This window comes from Hylobates moloch, unplaced genomic scaffold (assembly GCF_009828535.3).
Source record: "Hylobates moloch isolate HMO894 unplaced genomic scaffold, HMol_V3 SCAFFOLD_69, whole genome shotgun sequence".
Taxonomy (NCBI): Eukaryota; Metazoa; Chordata; class Mammalia; order Primates; family Hylobatidae; genus Hylobates; species Hylobates moloch.
In genome coordinates, this window is record NW_026652344.1 from 159294 (window position 1) to 175396 (window position 16103).

Consider the following 16103-nt stretch of genomic DNA (forward strand, 5'->3'; position numbering starts at 1 on the left):
TCAGCGGCACTTGAATCTTCTGCCATGAGAGGGCACCAGAGAGCAAGGTGAGAGCAGAAGCTCCGATGGTCATTCTCCCGCGACCAAGCAGCAACCCCGGCATGGCAGGGGTGTGTGTTAGTAGTCACAGCTGGAGGGCCAAAGCACAGTGACCACCATCTGCAACCAAAGCTGCAGAAAATAAGTGTCCCAAGGACCTTCCCAATCAAGCCAGAGGTGCACAGCCCTAGATCCAGCTATGGTTGCCAGGTAAAACATAGGACACCCAATTAAGTTTAAATTTTAGATAAACGTCAAATAGTTTTAATATAAATATGTTCCTTTGCAATATTTTGGACATGCTTAAAATTATTTGTTGTATATCCAAAGTTCAATTAAACTGGGGCATCCTGTTTTTGTTGTTATGTATTTGTTTTGTTAAATCTGGCCACCCTAGGCCCAAACTTTGCCAGGTGTGGTAGACAAAAAGTGCACTGGTGCCCCCCCAAACACCTGCCCCCAGGCCACCAGAAATGGAGGTAAGCCTCTGGTGCTGGGCTTTCTGGAGTCCACTGGAAGCCCAGCCCACGCGGACAGGTGAGGTGAGGTGAGGGAAAACGGAGGTGCTCTGGCTCTGACATGGCACCTGCAGACACACTGAGAGCTGAGAGCCACATTCACATTCACCCATCCTTTATTCGCTGGCTTGTCTTCCCAAGCCTAGGTCAGGAACCAAACCACATTTCCCAGCCTGCTGTGCATGGTTCTGTCCATCCTAGAAGTCACAGCCATCCACCCATTCAGTGAGGTCTTTTCCCTGGCAGTGATGCCTCCAGGCCTCCCTGAGGATGGAGAACAGGGAAGAGGAGAGATCATATCAGCTGCATTTGCCAGTCACTGCACAGAGAAGAACAGGAAGGACAGTGTGGGCTCTAAACCAGAAGTGAGGAAGGAAAGGGGTTTGTTCCCTGCTGCTGCCCACCAGTCCTAACCATACCACCGCGGCGGGGCTCCAGCCCAAGTTACTTACCAGTAACCCAGACCCTGAGGCTCTTGGGTGATTTTCATGGCACAGATAACGGTATCCTTGAGATTAGCATTCAACAAATCTGGGGTGATAGGCAGAGAAACACAATGAGAGAGGAGGAGACATCCAGCTGTGTGTGTGTGTGTGTGTGTGTGTGTGTGTGTGTGTGTGAGTGTGTGTGTGTCTGTCTCTCTCTCTCTCTACACACACACACACACACACACACACACACACACTCCACTCCCCTAAATCCAATCCTGCTCAACCACTCCGGAAGCACAGGTACAACCCTATCCCCCTCCCCCTCCATCAGAAACAATCCTCCCTCCATTCCTATAGCCCTAAGGCAGTCTCCTATCTGGGACCCCAATTCAGACTGATGAAAGACCTACCCTCATCCCTTGTCCCATCTCCCTCTCCTCCGTGGGCCCAGCCTGATGTGGGGAACCCTCACTTAGAGATGGGGGTAGCAAACTAAACTGGGAATGGAACAAAAGCTAATGCAGGGCCTGACTCCTGCCAGCCCTGGGCCCAGGCCCAGCTACCTGAGCAGTACATCCGGCACACGTTGGGGACGTTCGGGGTGAGGTTTCTGCACCACCTCCGGCTGTTGATCTGGAAGATCCCGTTGTTGGTGCTCCCATCAGCCTCGTGGTCCACAGCAGCTGTGTTGAAACCGCTTGTGAAATAAGCAAGGCAGACCCCTGCATAGGGCAGAGCACAGGCCTGGGGGTCAGACAGTTATGGCCACCCCAGACCAGGTGCTCACTGCACAGGTCCCAGGCTGGCTTCACCGAGCCTCACCTGCCTGATTAAGGTGATTGGGGCAGGTGCCCTCCCACCTGCTTTGCAAACCAATCAACTGAGGCTTAGAGGTGCACAGCGACTCACCCAGGGTCCCATCCAGCTACCAAATAGCATGGGTCGGGGCTGGCCTCAGGCCTCTTGACTTTTAGCCCAGCAATCTTCCCACTATCTCATTGTTCAGCACATAATAGGGCCCAATAAATTTGTTGAATGAATCTACAAGTGCTAAATCTTTTTTTTTTTTTTTTTTTTTTTTTTTGAGACAGAGTCTCACTCTATTGCTCAGGCTGCAGTGTATGGCATGATCTCAGCTCACTGCAACCTCTGCCTCCCGGGTTCAAGTGATTCTCCTGTCTCACCCTCCCAAGCAGCTGAGATTATAGGTACCTGCCACCATGCCCAGCTAATTTTTGTAATTTTAGTAGAGACAGGGTTTCACCATGTTGGCCTGGCTGGTGTCGAACTCCTGACCTCAGGTGATCCACCTGCCTTGGCCTCCCAAAGTGCTGGGATTACAGGCCTGAGCCACCGCGCCCGCTTACAAGTGCTAAATCTTCAGTAACAAGATTTGGAAGACCCAGGTGGAATCTATAGAGGGTGCTGGACCTGTTGGAAAGATGAGCCCCGGCGTGACTGCCCTTCCCACATGGCCATCTAAAACTACCACCAGCTTGAAAAGTTTGGCATGACTGCTCTGTTCAGTTTGTCTTCTAATTTCAGAATGAATGTCTGATCCTTGTGGCCATAGTTAAGTTTAGGGGACTGAGCTGCTTGTTTCCTTCGACCCCGACTTTAGCAGCAGGGGAAAATGAAGGGGTGACTCCAATTTGGTTGCCTGCTGCCTGCCTACTGCGTGTTTAACTCAGTGCCAGCTGTTCTCTACCTGCCATCTCAAATCATCTTCGGTTTACAGGAGGGCTCTAAAAGCTCCCAAAGCCACAGCCCTTGAATGAGAAGGAGAGAGGGAGGGAAAGAGGCAGGGAGGTGTGGGGAAGCCAGGGCCAGCCAGGAAGAGGGGTCCTCACAGTCAGCCAGGCTGTATCCCCGGTATCCATCCAGCCCGAAGTCATGTAGCACTCTGGCCAGTTCACAGCGACCGTAGACCTTGGCCTCACTGGAGGGTAGCAGGCAGCTGAGCAGAGAGACCAGGGCCAACAACATGATCCCAGCTGGGCACCACCGCCTTCCGAGAGCCCTGCTCCTGGCTTCTATGCCGGCGGCAGAGGTGGAGCCACCACCACTCTGGCTCAGAGCTGAGCTTTGGGATGACAGGCAGCTCAGCAGCCTCCGCGGTCCACTCACAGAAGGAGAAGAAACAGGGCTTGAGTGCACCCCTGGGAAAGGGGAGAGGAGAGAAGGGGTGGGCAGAAGGCCAGGCTCTAGCAGCACGTATCAGCCCCCTTGCATTCCTGATTGGCGTCACCCTGCCCTGAGACCAGCCCCTCTCCTTCCCCATCCTGCTTCACACCACCCAGGCCAGAAACAGGAAGAAAACTAACCTATTGTAAGCTCCATATTACATGTTAGAGATTATTTAGTCCTGAGGCTCAAGATTTTACAACTAGGAAGGGGCAAAGTTTGGATAGAGACAAAGTTCTATAAATCCAAAGCCCCACTGAGCAGATGCTCCCAGAGAGCATGGCCAGGCGGTGTGTTCATGGGTCTCTCAGCCCAACTGTCAAGGGACAGCCCTTCTGGCATTGACCCTCCATCTCCAGATCTTAACTGAAACAAGGTCTTCCCCAGAACATTGCTCCCCTATAGCCCGCTCAAGGGGAAGCTGCTCTTTCTCCACACACAAGACCCCGAGATGTCCCGAGAGTCTCTTCCACCCCCACCACCCCTTCTAAACCATAACCTGCAAAAAGCCCTTCTCCCTGGAAGCCCAGCCTGCCTGTCTGGTTTGACCTCCCTGCCCTGTCATCATTGGCTGTGTGTGGCCAGTCCCCCAAATCACAGAGGACATTAGCACCTGGGTGTCACAGCCTCAGGGCTCCTTCATCTCCCCAGACCTAGTCCCCTCCGGCTCCACTGTGTCTCAGCCAGTCCCTTCCCTGCCCTGGTCATCCCTGCTTCTTGTCCTCACCTGCATTTCCCCACCTCTGTGAGCTCCTATCCCACTGCCCACCACCTCTGACAAGCCTTCCCATGCCTCTCTTGACCTCTGCACCTCCACACCTGTGAAGGCTCTCCGCCTTCACAGAGTCAAAAAGTGAGAGTTGTACAAACTCTTGTTTGTGCCAATGAGTGTCCCTGGTCTCCAACCTCCACGGGACCTTGAATGCCACCGAGGATGACAAAGTGGTTGAGGGCATGGCTTTGCAGCAAGGTCCGGCTTGGAACCCGCCCCCCCCGATCCTTGCTCCATCTCTGACTTTGGGCCCTCCCTGAGCCTTGTTTCTTCCTCTATAAAATGAGGACGTGAGTAACACCTGCCTCATATGATTGTTGGAAGAATAAATGAGAAACGGCGTGGGCACAGCTTAGCTCTTGGCACTAAAAATAAGTGAGTTGTTGTTTCTGTTATGAACTACAACTAGCCCTGGTACTCGCGCTTGTCTCTGCTCAGATTTCTCTCTCCCATTTCCCTCACAGGAAACGAAAACTCTCGGCATTGTCCTTGAGCACGGCACGCTGTCCCACCCCTTGGCTCCCGGAACATGATCTGGTCTCCTGCTGCACTAAGAAAAGCAAGGTCCTCACTTGTGGAATTTCTTCCTCTTTCTGCCTTAGCCCCGCTCACTTGCAAACTCATCAGTAGCCTCCTCACCCTCATCTCCACCCCATCATTGTTTGGGTGCGGGGCCTCCACTCCCAGGCAGGCCCATCTTCCCTCCAAGCTCTGGATTTGTCCTTCATCTCCAAGCCTTGCTCCATCTGTTGTCCCTCCTCTCCCGGCGCGCTAGCACCATTCCCCTCGTGCTCCTCCTGCCCCTGCTCGTAGAGACTTTCTCAGTCTCTAGCTTCTAAATGCCTTCCCTCAAGTCTCATGCTGACTGGTACTCCCTTGTCTCTTTCCCCCTCTTCTCGCCCAAACTCCTAGGGAAAATTACCGCTTTCTCCCCTCCCATTTGTTTTCCAATCTGGTGAATTGGCCTCCCTGCCACCACCACGTGCTGAAACTGCTCTGCGGGTCCAAGGAGGCCCCCTTCGGCTCTGTCTTATGGGAGCTCTCAGCCGCACTCATGCTGTCCACCGCCCCCTGTTGAAAGGCTTGCCTCTCCTGGTTTCCATGATGCTCCCCTCTCCCAGGTTTCCTCCTCCCTCTCTGGCTGACTCTCCTCCTTATCCTTGGTGGAATCCACTTCTGCCCAGGCCATAAATGCTGATCTGCTTTCCAAGGCCTTCCTGCCTTGAGCCCTCTTCTCTTCCACTTTGAGGAAACCCTCTGGGCAGTCCTGCTGTTAGCCACCGCCTGCAGGCTGGTGACCCCTGTGGCATCTTCCCCAAGACCTCAGAGGCAACTACTGGCTGGACACTTCCACTTGAATGCCCTGCAGGCACCTCAAACTCAGCACATCTAAACAGAACCACTGTTCCCATCAATGCCTGCTTCTGCCTTGTGACTTTCCTTACGTGCTTTAAAACATGATAGGCCACCCATTTACCCAAACTGGAAATACGGATGTCATTCTTCACTCCTTCCCCGTGACATCTTTCACCCAGTTCCAACCAATCAGTCCCAATGTCCTGTGGATTCCACCTTCCCTCCGAGAGCACCGTCCTTTCCTAGGTTCACACCTCCATCCGGGCTTCCTTCATGGTCTTCTTGTATCGTGTCTCGACCACTCTTCCAAGCTATTCTATACACATCCATCAGAACAAATTGTTAAATGAAAAGCCCAGCCCTGTGACACCTTGGATGGCTCCCACCGTCACTGCCCCTTCGAGGTCCACACGGCCCTTCACGACCCTTCACAGCCCAGCCCTGCGGCCCACTCCCTCGCTCACACGTTATGTTCCAGCAATGCCACCTTGTTCTCTCACAATGACCTTGCTCTCTAGAACATTCACCCTCTCCTTTCCTCTACATGGTTAACTCTGACTTATACTTGAAGGGTCTCATCAGAGGTGTGTTCCCCAGTGAGAGTCTCCTGGCAGGCCACCACCCTCCACACTCTCACACACCCAATCTTCCACCTCCTCTGTCACACCAGACTGGAATAGATGTCAGTCTTTCCCACCACAAAGTTAACTTCTGAAGAACGGTGGCCAGTCTTATTTATCTGCAGAGTTGCTGGCATGGAGTAGCTGCTCTGTGGCTGCTTCTGAAACTCAAGTCCACAAAAGGCGTGGCCACAGGGGCATGAGCCCTTCTCCTCACCGCGAGGGGAGTGAGAAGGAGGAGGCAGCCAACCTGGTGGAGTTTGTCAAGTCTTTGAACACTGTGCCAGGCCTTTCCCAGAGCTTTTCTAACTTAATGTCATCCAATCCTCTCAGCAATTGAAAGGAGTGGGATTAATATCCCTAAGTTGTGGAGGAGGAAACCAAACTGACTGCTACACATGGACTGTTTTTGATTTTTTTTTTTGTAGAAAAGTGACTTAAAAGGAATTCCATCCTGAGCATTTCACAGCAGCTCCAGAGTTTCTCTCTCTCTCTCTCTCTCTCTCTCAGCTGGTCACTCTTCCAGGCCAGGACACCCCCACCCTAACCACCACCTTGTTTTTCTCCACCCCTCTCTGGCCAGACCAACCCAGGGCCCCTGTTAACAGCCCCAGGAAGAAGGGAAAGGGGGCTCACTGATCAGGGGTGCTCCCCGCAGAGCTGAGACTATGGTGACAATGGCAGCAGCAGCAGTGGCCCAAAACCCTGCTTCAGCTCAGGATGTCCCCCATAACCTTGCCAGGGCCCCAGGCACCCAGTATTAAGAGAACAATGGGGAAGGCAGGCTCCAGGCCAACGGAGGGCCTTCTAGAACTCCAGCTCTGTGAGCTCATCTTCCACAAACAGCTCCACCACAGAACTTTGACTAGCCCACCTGAGCCCTTCCACTCAGGGTCCAGAGGCAGAGCAGGATATCTAATCCAGCCCCCTTGCACACCTCTGCCCCCCCCACACGTACACACAAGCACACACACACACATGCGCGCGCGCGCGCGCACACACACACACACACACACACACTACACTGAGGGATGACACTTCCTCTCCCAACAGATCTTTCAGATGATTATCCAGGGATAGTGGTGGACACCCAGGGATGGTGATGGATGTACAGAGATGGTGATGGGTGCCCAGGGATGGTAGCAGGTGTGCAAGGACAGTGGTGCGTGTGCAAGGATGGTAGTGGGTGCCCAGAGATGGTGGTGTGTGTGCAGGGATGGTAGCGGGTGCACAGGGATGATGGTGGGTGCCCAGGGATGGTGATAGATGTGCAGGGATGGTGGTCGGTGCCCAGAAATAGTGGTGGATATGCCCAGGGACAGTGGTGGGTGTGCAAGAACAGTGATGGATGTGCAGGGATGGAAGTGGGTGCCCAGAGATGGTGGCAGATATGCAGGGATGGTGGTAGGTGTCCAGGCACAGTGGTGGGTGTGCAGGGACGGTAGTGGGTACCCAGGGATGGTAGTGGGTGCCCTAGGATGGTGGTGGGTGTGCAGGGATGGTGGCGGGTGCCCAGGTACAGTGATGGGTGTGCATGGATGGAAGTGGGTGCCCAGGGACGGTAGCAGGTGCCCTAGGATGGTGGTGGATGTGCAGGGATGGTGGTGGTGGGTGCCCAGGGATGGTGGTAGATGTTCAGGAATGGCGGTGGGTGCCCAGAGGCAGAGGTGAGTGTGTAGGGATGGTGGTCAGTGTGCAGGTAAGGTGGTAAGTGCCCAAGGATAGTGGTAGATTCCCAGAGACGGTGATGTGTGCCCAAGGATTGTGGGGGATGTGCAGGGATGGGGGTGGGTGCCCAAGGGGTGGTGGGTTCTTAGGGATGGTGGTGGTTGCCCTCTGCTTTTCCAGGCTGCCCATCTCACCATGGAGCTCCTTTGAGTGCCAGAAAGTTCTTCCTTAATGCTGAGCCACAAGCCACCCCCTTTTCCATCTGGATGATGGCCATTCAGTGTGGACAGGTGCAGGGAAAAGTTACACTATTGACCCTAAAACTTAAAGGACAGAGAAGTGGAAGGAAAGGGCATGTGGTGCCCACGTCTGTGTCCCACAGGAGCCTGAGTCCCACAGCACAGCAGCTAGAGCATAGGCTTTGGGGTTAGGCTGACCAGGGCTGAACGCAGGCGCTAGTGACTTCCAGCTGGATGACCTAAGGAAAACGGCCTCACGTTTTGTTTCCTTGATTCTCAGGTGGGGATGACAACAACAACCTCACAGGGTACTAGGAAGCCTCAATGAAACAGCAACAAAGTGCTTAGTATCCCAGGTGCTCAATAAATAGTAGTAATTACTACTAAGTGCAGAGCACAGCCATAAAAGTGTCTGGTTGCACTACGTCCACCCTATCTGTCTGGGCCCCACCCCAGGACAACCACGTTAAAATTGAGGGATGGCCCAGCATCAGCACCAGTATTTCTTTTTCTTTTCTTTCATTTTTTTATTGAGGTAAGAACACTTAGTAGGAGATCTGCCTTCTTAACATATATTTAATGTGCAATCCATTATTGTTGACTGTACAGGACACTGCTGTACAGCAGCTCTCTCAAGCTCATTCATCTTGCCTGACTGGATTTTCTTTTTTTTTTTTTTTTTGAGACGGAATCTTGCTCTGTTGCCCAGGCTGGAGTGCAGTGGCGCAGTCTCGGCTCACTGCAAGCCCCGCCTCCCGGGTTCACGCCATTCTCCTGCCTCAGCCTCTCCGAGTAGCTGGGACTACAGGCGCCCGCCACCATGCCCGGCTAATTTTTTTTGTATTTGTAGTAGAGACGGGGTTTCACCGTGGTCTCGATCTCCTGACCTCGTGATCCACCCACCTCGGCCTCCCAAAGTGCTGGGATTACAAGCGTAAGCCACCGCGCCCGGCCTTTTTTTTTTTTTTTTTTTTGAGATGGAGTGATGCCCTACCATCTGGTCTGGCATTTCGCCCCGGGCTGATGATAAGAAGGTGCCAGGAGGCCCTGGGACACCGCGCAGGAGCACGGTGGGATCCATGCTGGGGCATAGCCCTGGACCGCCTCTCTGAACTGGCCTGCTCTGGGGAAGAGTGCCCTGCTTCTTTGTGCTACGATCACGCTTGACTCATTGGGCAATATTGTCTTGTCTTTCCTTTCTCTTTCTTTTTATGGATATAGTAGTCCTCATTCACTCCAGACCTGTCCTATGAATTGTATGGGGAGGCTGGGCCCTGGGAAGCTTTCCCTCGGCTTTTAGAATCTCAACCCCCTTGTGGTCATCCAAGCTTTCCAAAAAGGAAAGACATTTCTTTTCTTTTTTTTTTTTTTTTGACATGGTCTTGCTCTGTTGCCCAGACTGGAGTGCAGTGGTGTGATCATAGCTCACTGAAACTTCCTGGGCTCAGGTGATCCTTCCACCTCAGCCTCCCAAGTAGCTGGGACTACAGGTGCAGTGCCATCACTTCCGACTAATTTTTATGTTTTTTTTTTTTTTTTTGTAGAGATGGGGTTTCACTATGTTGCCCAGGCTGGTCTGGAGCTCCTCGGCTTGAGCTATCCGCCTGCCCCGGCCTTCCAAAGTGCTGGGATTACAGGCGTGAGCGCCTCGCCCGGCCTCAGTATTGATTTTTTTTTTTCATGTACAGATTCACATTTTACTCTCTCAAGTATTTTCCCCATGATTGATACTCACATGTATGTTCCCTGAAGTACTTACTGTTCTCTGCATTGAAATAACAAGGTAACTAGCCCTGGAGACCTCTCTAAATGTCCTAGAAGAGGTAAAGGGTACAATTAGAGTAATAGAACATCTATGGCCACTGACTAAGGGTGAAGTCAAAATTAGCACTCATCTTTATCTGCTCCATCCAATTTGTTTCCAAACCTTCAGAGATTTTTTTCTTTTTATTGATTTATTTTTATTTATTTATTTATTTTATTATACTTTAAGTTCTAGGGTACATGTACACAATGTGCAGGTTTGTTACATATGTATACATGTGCCATGTTGGTGTACTGCACCCATTAACTCATCGTTTACATTAGGTATATCTTCTAAGGCTATCCCTCCCCCCTCCCCCCAACCCACGACAGGTCCCATGGGGGACAGGACATGGGGGTTCCACAAAGGGGTCAGAACTGAGGTAGGAAGAAGACCTTCTGGGCTGTCAACATCAACAGAAAAGCAAGGAGCAGGCTAGAGTAAGTGTCAACAATAGTGAGCATAGCTGGTGAGGCCTACTCCTTGCTGGAGTAGGCCAATAAAATCAACTTGCCACTTGGCATGTGGGTAGTCACCTCTCCAAATGTGACTAAGGGAGAAAAAAGAGTGATGTCTCATCAACAGAGCAGCCAGTCTTGGATGGCCCAAGCAAATGAGCTGGATGGGACAAGGAAGCCCCATGTGCAAATCCAAGTTGACAGTCAGGCCTAGCTTAGATGTCCCAAAGTCAGGTGTGCCCAGGAGGTCCAGCCACTCCAAGTACCACAGTCTCAGCTATAAGGGTAGAGATGTGGGTAAGGCAGTCTGCCTTTGGTCATATTGAGAGGCAGCATCTTGGTGACTGCTGTGAGCTGACACATGGTGAACAAGTGGCACAATTATTAAGTATCAGCAATGTACCCCCAAAGGGAAGCAACCCCACCCCAGTGCCTGGTCATGGTCATCCAGTGTGACGCCACCCACAGCCATCAGCAAAGGCCTCAGAATTGGTGAAGATGTGGATTTCAGGATGGCCTTGGATGGTAGAACCAGGACAATGGCTGTAATTTCTCTCCACTGAGCTGAGTGACCCTTCCTCTGCAGCTGGAAGGGGGTGTCTGAAGCAGAAGGATGGCTAGTAGCTACCCAGATGGCACCTCTGCATGCCATCAGTGAAGCAGGCATATGCCTGATGCAACAATGTGATGGCCCCCCAGCTGGTGGAAGGGCCCCAACTAACCAAAGGCTGAGTGGGAGCTGTTGATTGGAGGTCTTCCTCAGGCACATTGGAGGAGCAGAGACTGAAATCCTCATGAGGCGCAGAAACTCCTAAGTGTTCGGGCTTGGCTCAGTCCTGTGAGTACCATTTCCATTTGGCAAGAGATGGTCAGCGGTGGTGCCCAGTTTGCAAAGATGAGGATCCCAAACCCAAGGCACAATGGGGATCTATTTTTAATGTAATGGGCTTGGATCCCGTTAGTGTCCATGTCAGAGAGGGCTAGGTAAGCTGCAGCCAGCTGTCTCAAGAGAGTCAAACACGTTAAACACAGGATTTATGCCAAAAGCCCACTGGAAGAAGAGACCTGGATTGGGTAGTCTAAAGCCTCTATGTGTCAAAAGCGATGTCCTTGAAACCTAAAGCCTACATCTCCAAATCCTTCCTCCAGAAGACCAATAGAAGAGCCTCCTGGATTGCCTGCTGGTCAGCCCTTAAAGCTTCTTCTGGAGAAGGGCCTGAGTGAAGGTGGATGTCTCATAGATTACCTGAAAAATGGAACTTACTGGAGGTTTGGCATATGTTTTCCCCAGAAGCCAAAAATACCAGGGATGCCCTGGGTCTTGGTGGTGGAGATGGGATCCCTGAGGGTGAAGAGCCTGAGGCCGACTGGTTGTAGATTTTGTCTGCCTTCCTTACTCTAAATATAGCCTCACAATTTGGACTTGGCAGGGAAAGGGTGGGAGCAGGGTGAGGGATAAAAGACTACTACACGTTGGGTACAGTATAGACTCTTCGGGCGATGGGTGTACCAAAATCTCAGAAATCACCACTAAAGAACTTATTCACGTAACCAAACACCACCTGTTCTCCAAAAACCTTCTAAAATTTTAAAAAAGTAACAATAGCTTAACAATGTTGAAAAGAATGTAAGAATATAATAGTTCTTTCCTGATACAATTACATTTTCAATTTTATTAATTTAAGGGAGTATATTTGGGAATTCAGAAAGGTCAAGGAATGAGTACTCTTTAGATTTTTAAAAGGAAACATCAATTAGAATCATTTTGTTTTGCCATAAATAATGTCATATGCTATTTAGTATGCTGGAGATTTTTCTATTATGTGACAAAAATCAAAGATATATTCCAAAAACTAATTTTCTCAACATCAAAATTTATGATATGAGTAAATTATAATTTTAAATTTTTTCCTTAGAAATTCATGCATTCACAGTGTTGATCTCCAGAACAAGGATTGAATACATTAGTCGGACATCAGTTTCTTGATGTTTTGAATAATATAGTCTGGCAATTTCTTCTGTTTCTTAGCCTTCTGTATATAATACTTGGATATTGTCCGTATTATTGAAAGGCAAATTTATTGAAAGGATACTAGCATGTCCACTGAGATTTATAGTGTATCAGTTTTGGAAAAATCCCATCTCATTATATGAAACTGTACTGAAATAAGAGCAAAACATTTGCAAACCATATAGCTTCAAGTAATTAGTGACTTGTTCAGGTCTGCCCCTTAAATTTTTCTGTTTTTGGAAGAAATCAATGAGTACAGACTGTTGAACTTGGATACTCCACATTTAAAGAATGCCACTTTAAATTCCATTCTTCCTATAAAACTAACATTTTACATCCAAAAAAATAAGTAAATATAGCCCCAAAATTTGATGAAAATGGCAGGCTGTTGTATCATATGGGACAATGGCTCATCCCCATTGAGTTGTGTGGTTAGTTGTCAATATGAGGGCCCATTGAACCTCTCCCTCTTTGTTATCGGGCAGAAGGACATTATCCATATAGTGCCACAAGTGGACATCAGGTGGCAGTCAGAGGGTAGCTAGATCTAGCCAATGCAACCTTGAGCCAGCAGAGGATTGTTGAGGTAGTCCATCAGATGCCTCCTAATGGTGTACTGTCAGCCTTCAAATCTGAAGGTGAACTGCACCTGATCTTCTTCACAAATAAACACAATAGAACATGTCTGCCAGGTCAGTAACAAAACCAAGAGAGAGAAGCATTCTGAACTTCTTCCAAGACAATGAAAATGCTGGGTAAGGGGACTCTAAAAGGAAGTACAGCCTTGTCGAGGTTGCAGTTTTTAGCAATGAGCCTTCATTCCTTTCCCTGGCCTTGAGAAAGGGCCATTGGTGAGTTAAAAGGTGAGATGGTGGGTTTCAGAACACAAGCTCTATTAACTGGGCAGATTCCCTCTGTGCCTTGCTTGGGTGATATTATGAGGTACTGACCACCTGGAGGAGTCTGGGGAGCTGTAAATGTTCCCGGTAGGCATGACCTACTTCCGTGCAAAGAACTTGGTGGGGCAAGACCTTCAGTTGGGGAACTGAAGTGCCAGAATGTCCAGGCCAATGATAGGAAATGGCCACTGAGAGATGGGCAGGAGAAACACTGGTGCTCATGGGAGAAGGATGAGTCCTACCTTAACAGTGAGCATGGCAGGCATCCTAAGGGCTCATCTTCCTCTCAGTCCATCAATGGGCACAGGGAGGCTGGTGCACTGCATGGGCAAAGCAGAGATAAGAATGACCCACGATCCAGTGTGTAATAAGACTATACACGTCTACAGGTTTGACCACCAGACTTATATGTGATAATCTGATTGACACAGGAAAAAAAGCATTTGGCTAAATCCATCATATGATTAAAACCCTAACCAAACTAGAAATTGAAGAGAACTTCCACAATCTGGTCAAGTACATCTAAGAAAACCTACAATAAACATCCTAAACTAAGTTAGTGGGTAAAGAATGTTTATTCCATAAGATTGGAAACAATACATGAGTGATCACTTTGACTACTTCCATCAACATTCTACTGAAGGATTTTGCTCAAGAAATAATGCTAGGAAAATCAGCCAATGGATCTTCAAAAAAGTTAACCTGGAAAGGACACCGTATTCACTAAGTGGTTCTGGGAATAGTGGCTGACCATATGCTTAAGAATGAAACTGGACCCCTATCACTCACCTGTACAAAAATTAACTCAAGATGGATTAAAGGCCTAAATGTAAGACCTAAAACTATAAAGATCCGAGGAGAAAACCTAGGAAAACTCTTCCAGACATGGGAATGCTCACACATTGTTGGTGCGAATGTCAATTAGTTCAACTTCTATGGAAAAAGTAGGGAGGTATCTCAAATAACTAAAAGTACAACTACCTTTCGACCCAGCAGTCCCACTACTGGGTGTCTACCCAAAGGGAAAGAAATCATTATATAAAAAGGCACTGCACTCCCATGTTTATCGCAGCATAACTTACAACAGCAAGGTCATGGAACCAAGGTAAGTATCCACCAACGGTTCACTAATAAAGAAAATGTGGTACATGTACACCACAAAGTACTAGGCAGTCATAAAAAAGAAAAAAATCATGTCCTTTGCAGCAACACAGATGCAACTGAAGGTCATTATCCTAAGTGAATTAATGCAGAAACAGCCAAATATTGCATGTTCTCATGTATTAAGTGAGAACAGTGGGTACACAGGGACATGAAGATGGAGAGAATACACTCTGGGGACTCAAAAATTTGGGGGAAGAATTGAAAACGTACCTACTGGGTACAACCTCCAATATTTGGGTGATGGGTATGCTAGAAGCTCAACCCCCCCATTGTGCATGTGATATACATATAACAAACAAGCACGTGTACCTTCTGAATCTAAAATAAAATAGAAAAAGAAAAAAGCCAAAGAAAAACATCCCGGGGAATCCAGGGAGCAGCGGCTACTGCCTCCACTGCTCACTGCAGCCCGCAGGTTCCACGCCGGCAGCTCCTGCCTGCGGAGCAGTGGAGCTGTGGAGAATGGCGGGATGGATCTAGGTGCCAGGGCCAGAGCCCAGGAGGGGCGCTGGGTGGGGGCCTGGCCGGCCTGTGCCTTGCACCGGAGCAGCGGTGCCTGGTGAAACGGGCAACCTGATACTCTCTGGGCCCTGCCCACGTTCCCCTTCCATCCACCCTCCTTTGCATCTTTCAGTGCCTGGGGCCCCCATAGGAAGCGGTCACATCCAGACACACCAGGCCTGAGATGCTGGAGGATGGAGAAGCGCTTGCCACGGGAAAAATCCTCCAGGAACACATGAACAAAACTTCGCCTGCACCTGGGACATCCTTCTCTACGGCTGGCCTACGAGGCAAGTGTTCTGCACATGCTCATTGGCTAACTCCAATGCGGAGGAGCACATGAGCCCAACCTCCACGGCAGGTGCAGAGCTTTGCCTCCCTTTTATAGTGTCTGTATTCAAATGACATATCCTGGAAGCCTCTTTCTGATAGGATGAGAGCAGACTCGTACTACAACACAGATTGGATAAGTCTCCAACTCTGATTAGTTAAGATTATCCATTCAGAGATGGAGACTATTATCCAATAAGAGTTGTCGAAAAAAGTTCCTTCTCACCCAATCAGAACCAAGCTTACAAGATACAGCGGTTGAGCACAGCCACAATAAAAGGGAGGCGAAGGCCCATTCCGCCATTTTCTCTTCGTGGAGGTTCGGGTCTCGTGCTGCTCTGCGGTGTGGTCGTCATGGACCGGAAGCGTGTGCGGCGCGCCTGCCTTGAGGCCAGCATCAGGGAAGGGTGTCCCAGGTGCAGGCGAAGCTTCCTTCAGGTGTTCCTGGAGGACTTTCGGCTCGCAGGCGCTTCTCCATTCTCCCAACGTCTCGGGCCTGGTGAGTCTGGATGTGAGCGCATCCCACGGGGCCCAAGGCACAGAGAGAGAGAGAGAAAGAGGAACGGCCTGGAGGGAGGGAAGTGTGCAGGGGCCAGGAGCGCCAGGCTGCTCGGGCTTCCTGGCCCCCGCAGCCCGCCAGGAGCTGTGGCCGGCTGGGGCCAAGACAGAGGCCCGCCCTCCTGCTGCTGGTGCTGTCACCTCCCTGTGGTCCTGCCTCCTGGGTCCCTGAGGGCCTCCTGTCATCTGGAACTGGAAATAAGTTAGTGAAGCGAAGTTTTGTGAATATTTATTGGCCTTTGCGTCTTTGTCTTCATTTTCAGTGCTGGCTTTTCTGTTGGGTCATTTGTGTTCTTACTTTGATTTGAAGAATTTAAAAAGGTATTCTATAAATTAATCCTTTATGGGGTCATTTCTAGTGCAGATAGTTGTTTCTTAGTCTGGTCATTGTACCTTAATTTTATTTCATATTTCTTTCTTGCTGTACAGTGCATTTACATGTACTGTAAATCATGTTTTTCTCCTATTTTTCTGCAAATAGGATATTTTACATGAACTATTTTTGGATGTTAACCAATCCTGAATTTTTTAGTATATCCCACTTGGTATCC

The 16103-nt window shown here is 49.7% G+C and overlaps 1 protein-coding gene across 3 annotated transcripts; it reads right to left on the reverse strand.

The window, feature by feature from the left end:
• Positions 1-655: 655 nt before the first annotated feature.
• Positions 656-6674, reverse strand: LOC116463818 (sperm acrosome membrane-associated protein 3). Of its 3 annotated transcripts, none has more exons than XM_058434861.1 (6): positions 6557-6652; positions 5555-5616; positions 2839-3147; positions 1552-1671; positions 1010-1088; positions 656-821 (listed from the first exon to the last, which is right to left on the reverse strand). In XM_058434861.1, exons 3-6 carry the CDS (start codon positions 2972-2974, stop codon positions 755-757), a joined length of 402 nt encoding a protein of 133 aa, XP_058290844.1. In that variant the 5' UTR covers positions 2975-3147; positions 5555-5616; positions 6557-6652; the 3' UTR covers positions 656-754. The 3 variants fall into 3 exon arrangements, with proteins under 3 accessions (XP_058290844.1, XP_058290842.1, XP_058290843.1); XM_058434859.1 differs by having other exon boundaries at positions 1552-1710; positions 6557-6638; XM_058434860.1 differs by lacking the exon at positions 5555-5616 and having other exon boundaries at positions 1552-1710; positions 6557-6674.
• Between the last annotated feature and the right edge of the window lie 9429 nt (positions 6675-16103).

What these genes read in the sequence shown, in the direction of transcription:
- LOC116463818 (XM_058434860.1), bottom strand. Translation starts at nt 2,974, where the DNA reads ATGTTGTTGGCCCTGGTCTCTCTGCTCAGCTGCCTGCTACCCTCCAGT. An exon ending in GTGCCGGATGTACTGCTCAG is followed by an intron (nt 1,089 to 1,551) that starts GTAGCTGGGCCT and finishes CTATCACCCCAG; the next exon opens with ATTTGTTGAATGCTAATCTC. An exon ending in CCTCAGGGTCTGGGTTACTG is followed by an intron (nt 822 to 1,009) that starts GTAAGTAACTTG and finishes CTCCATCCTCAG; the next exon opens with GGAGGCCTGGAGGCATCACT.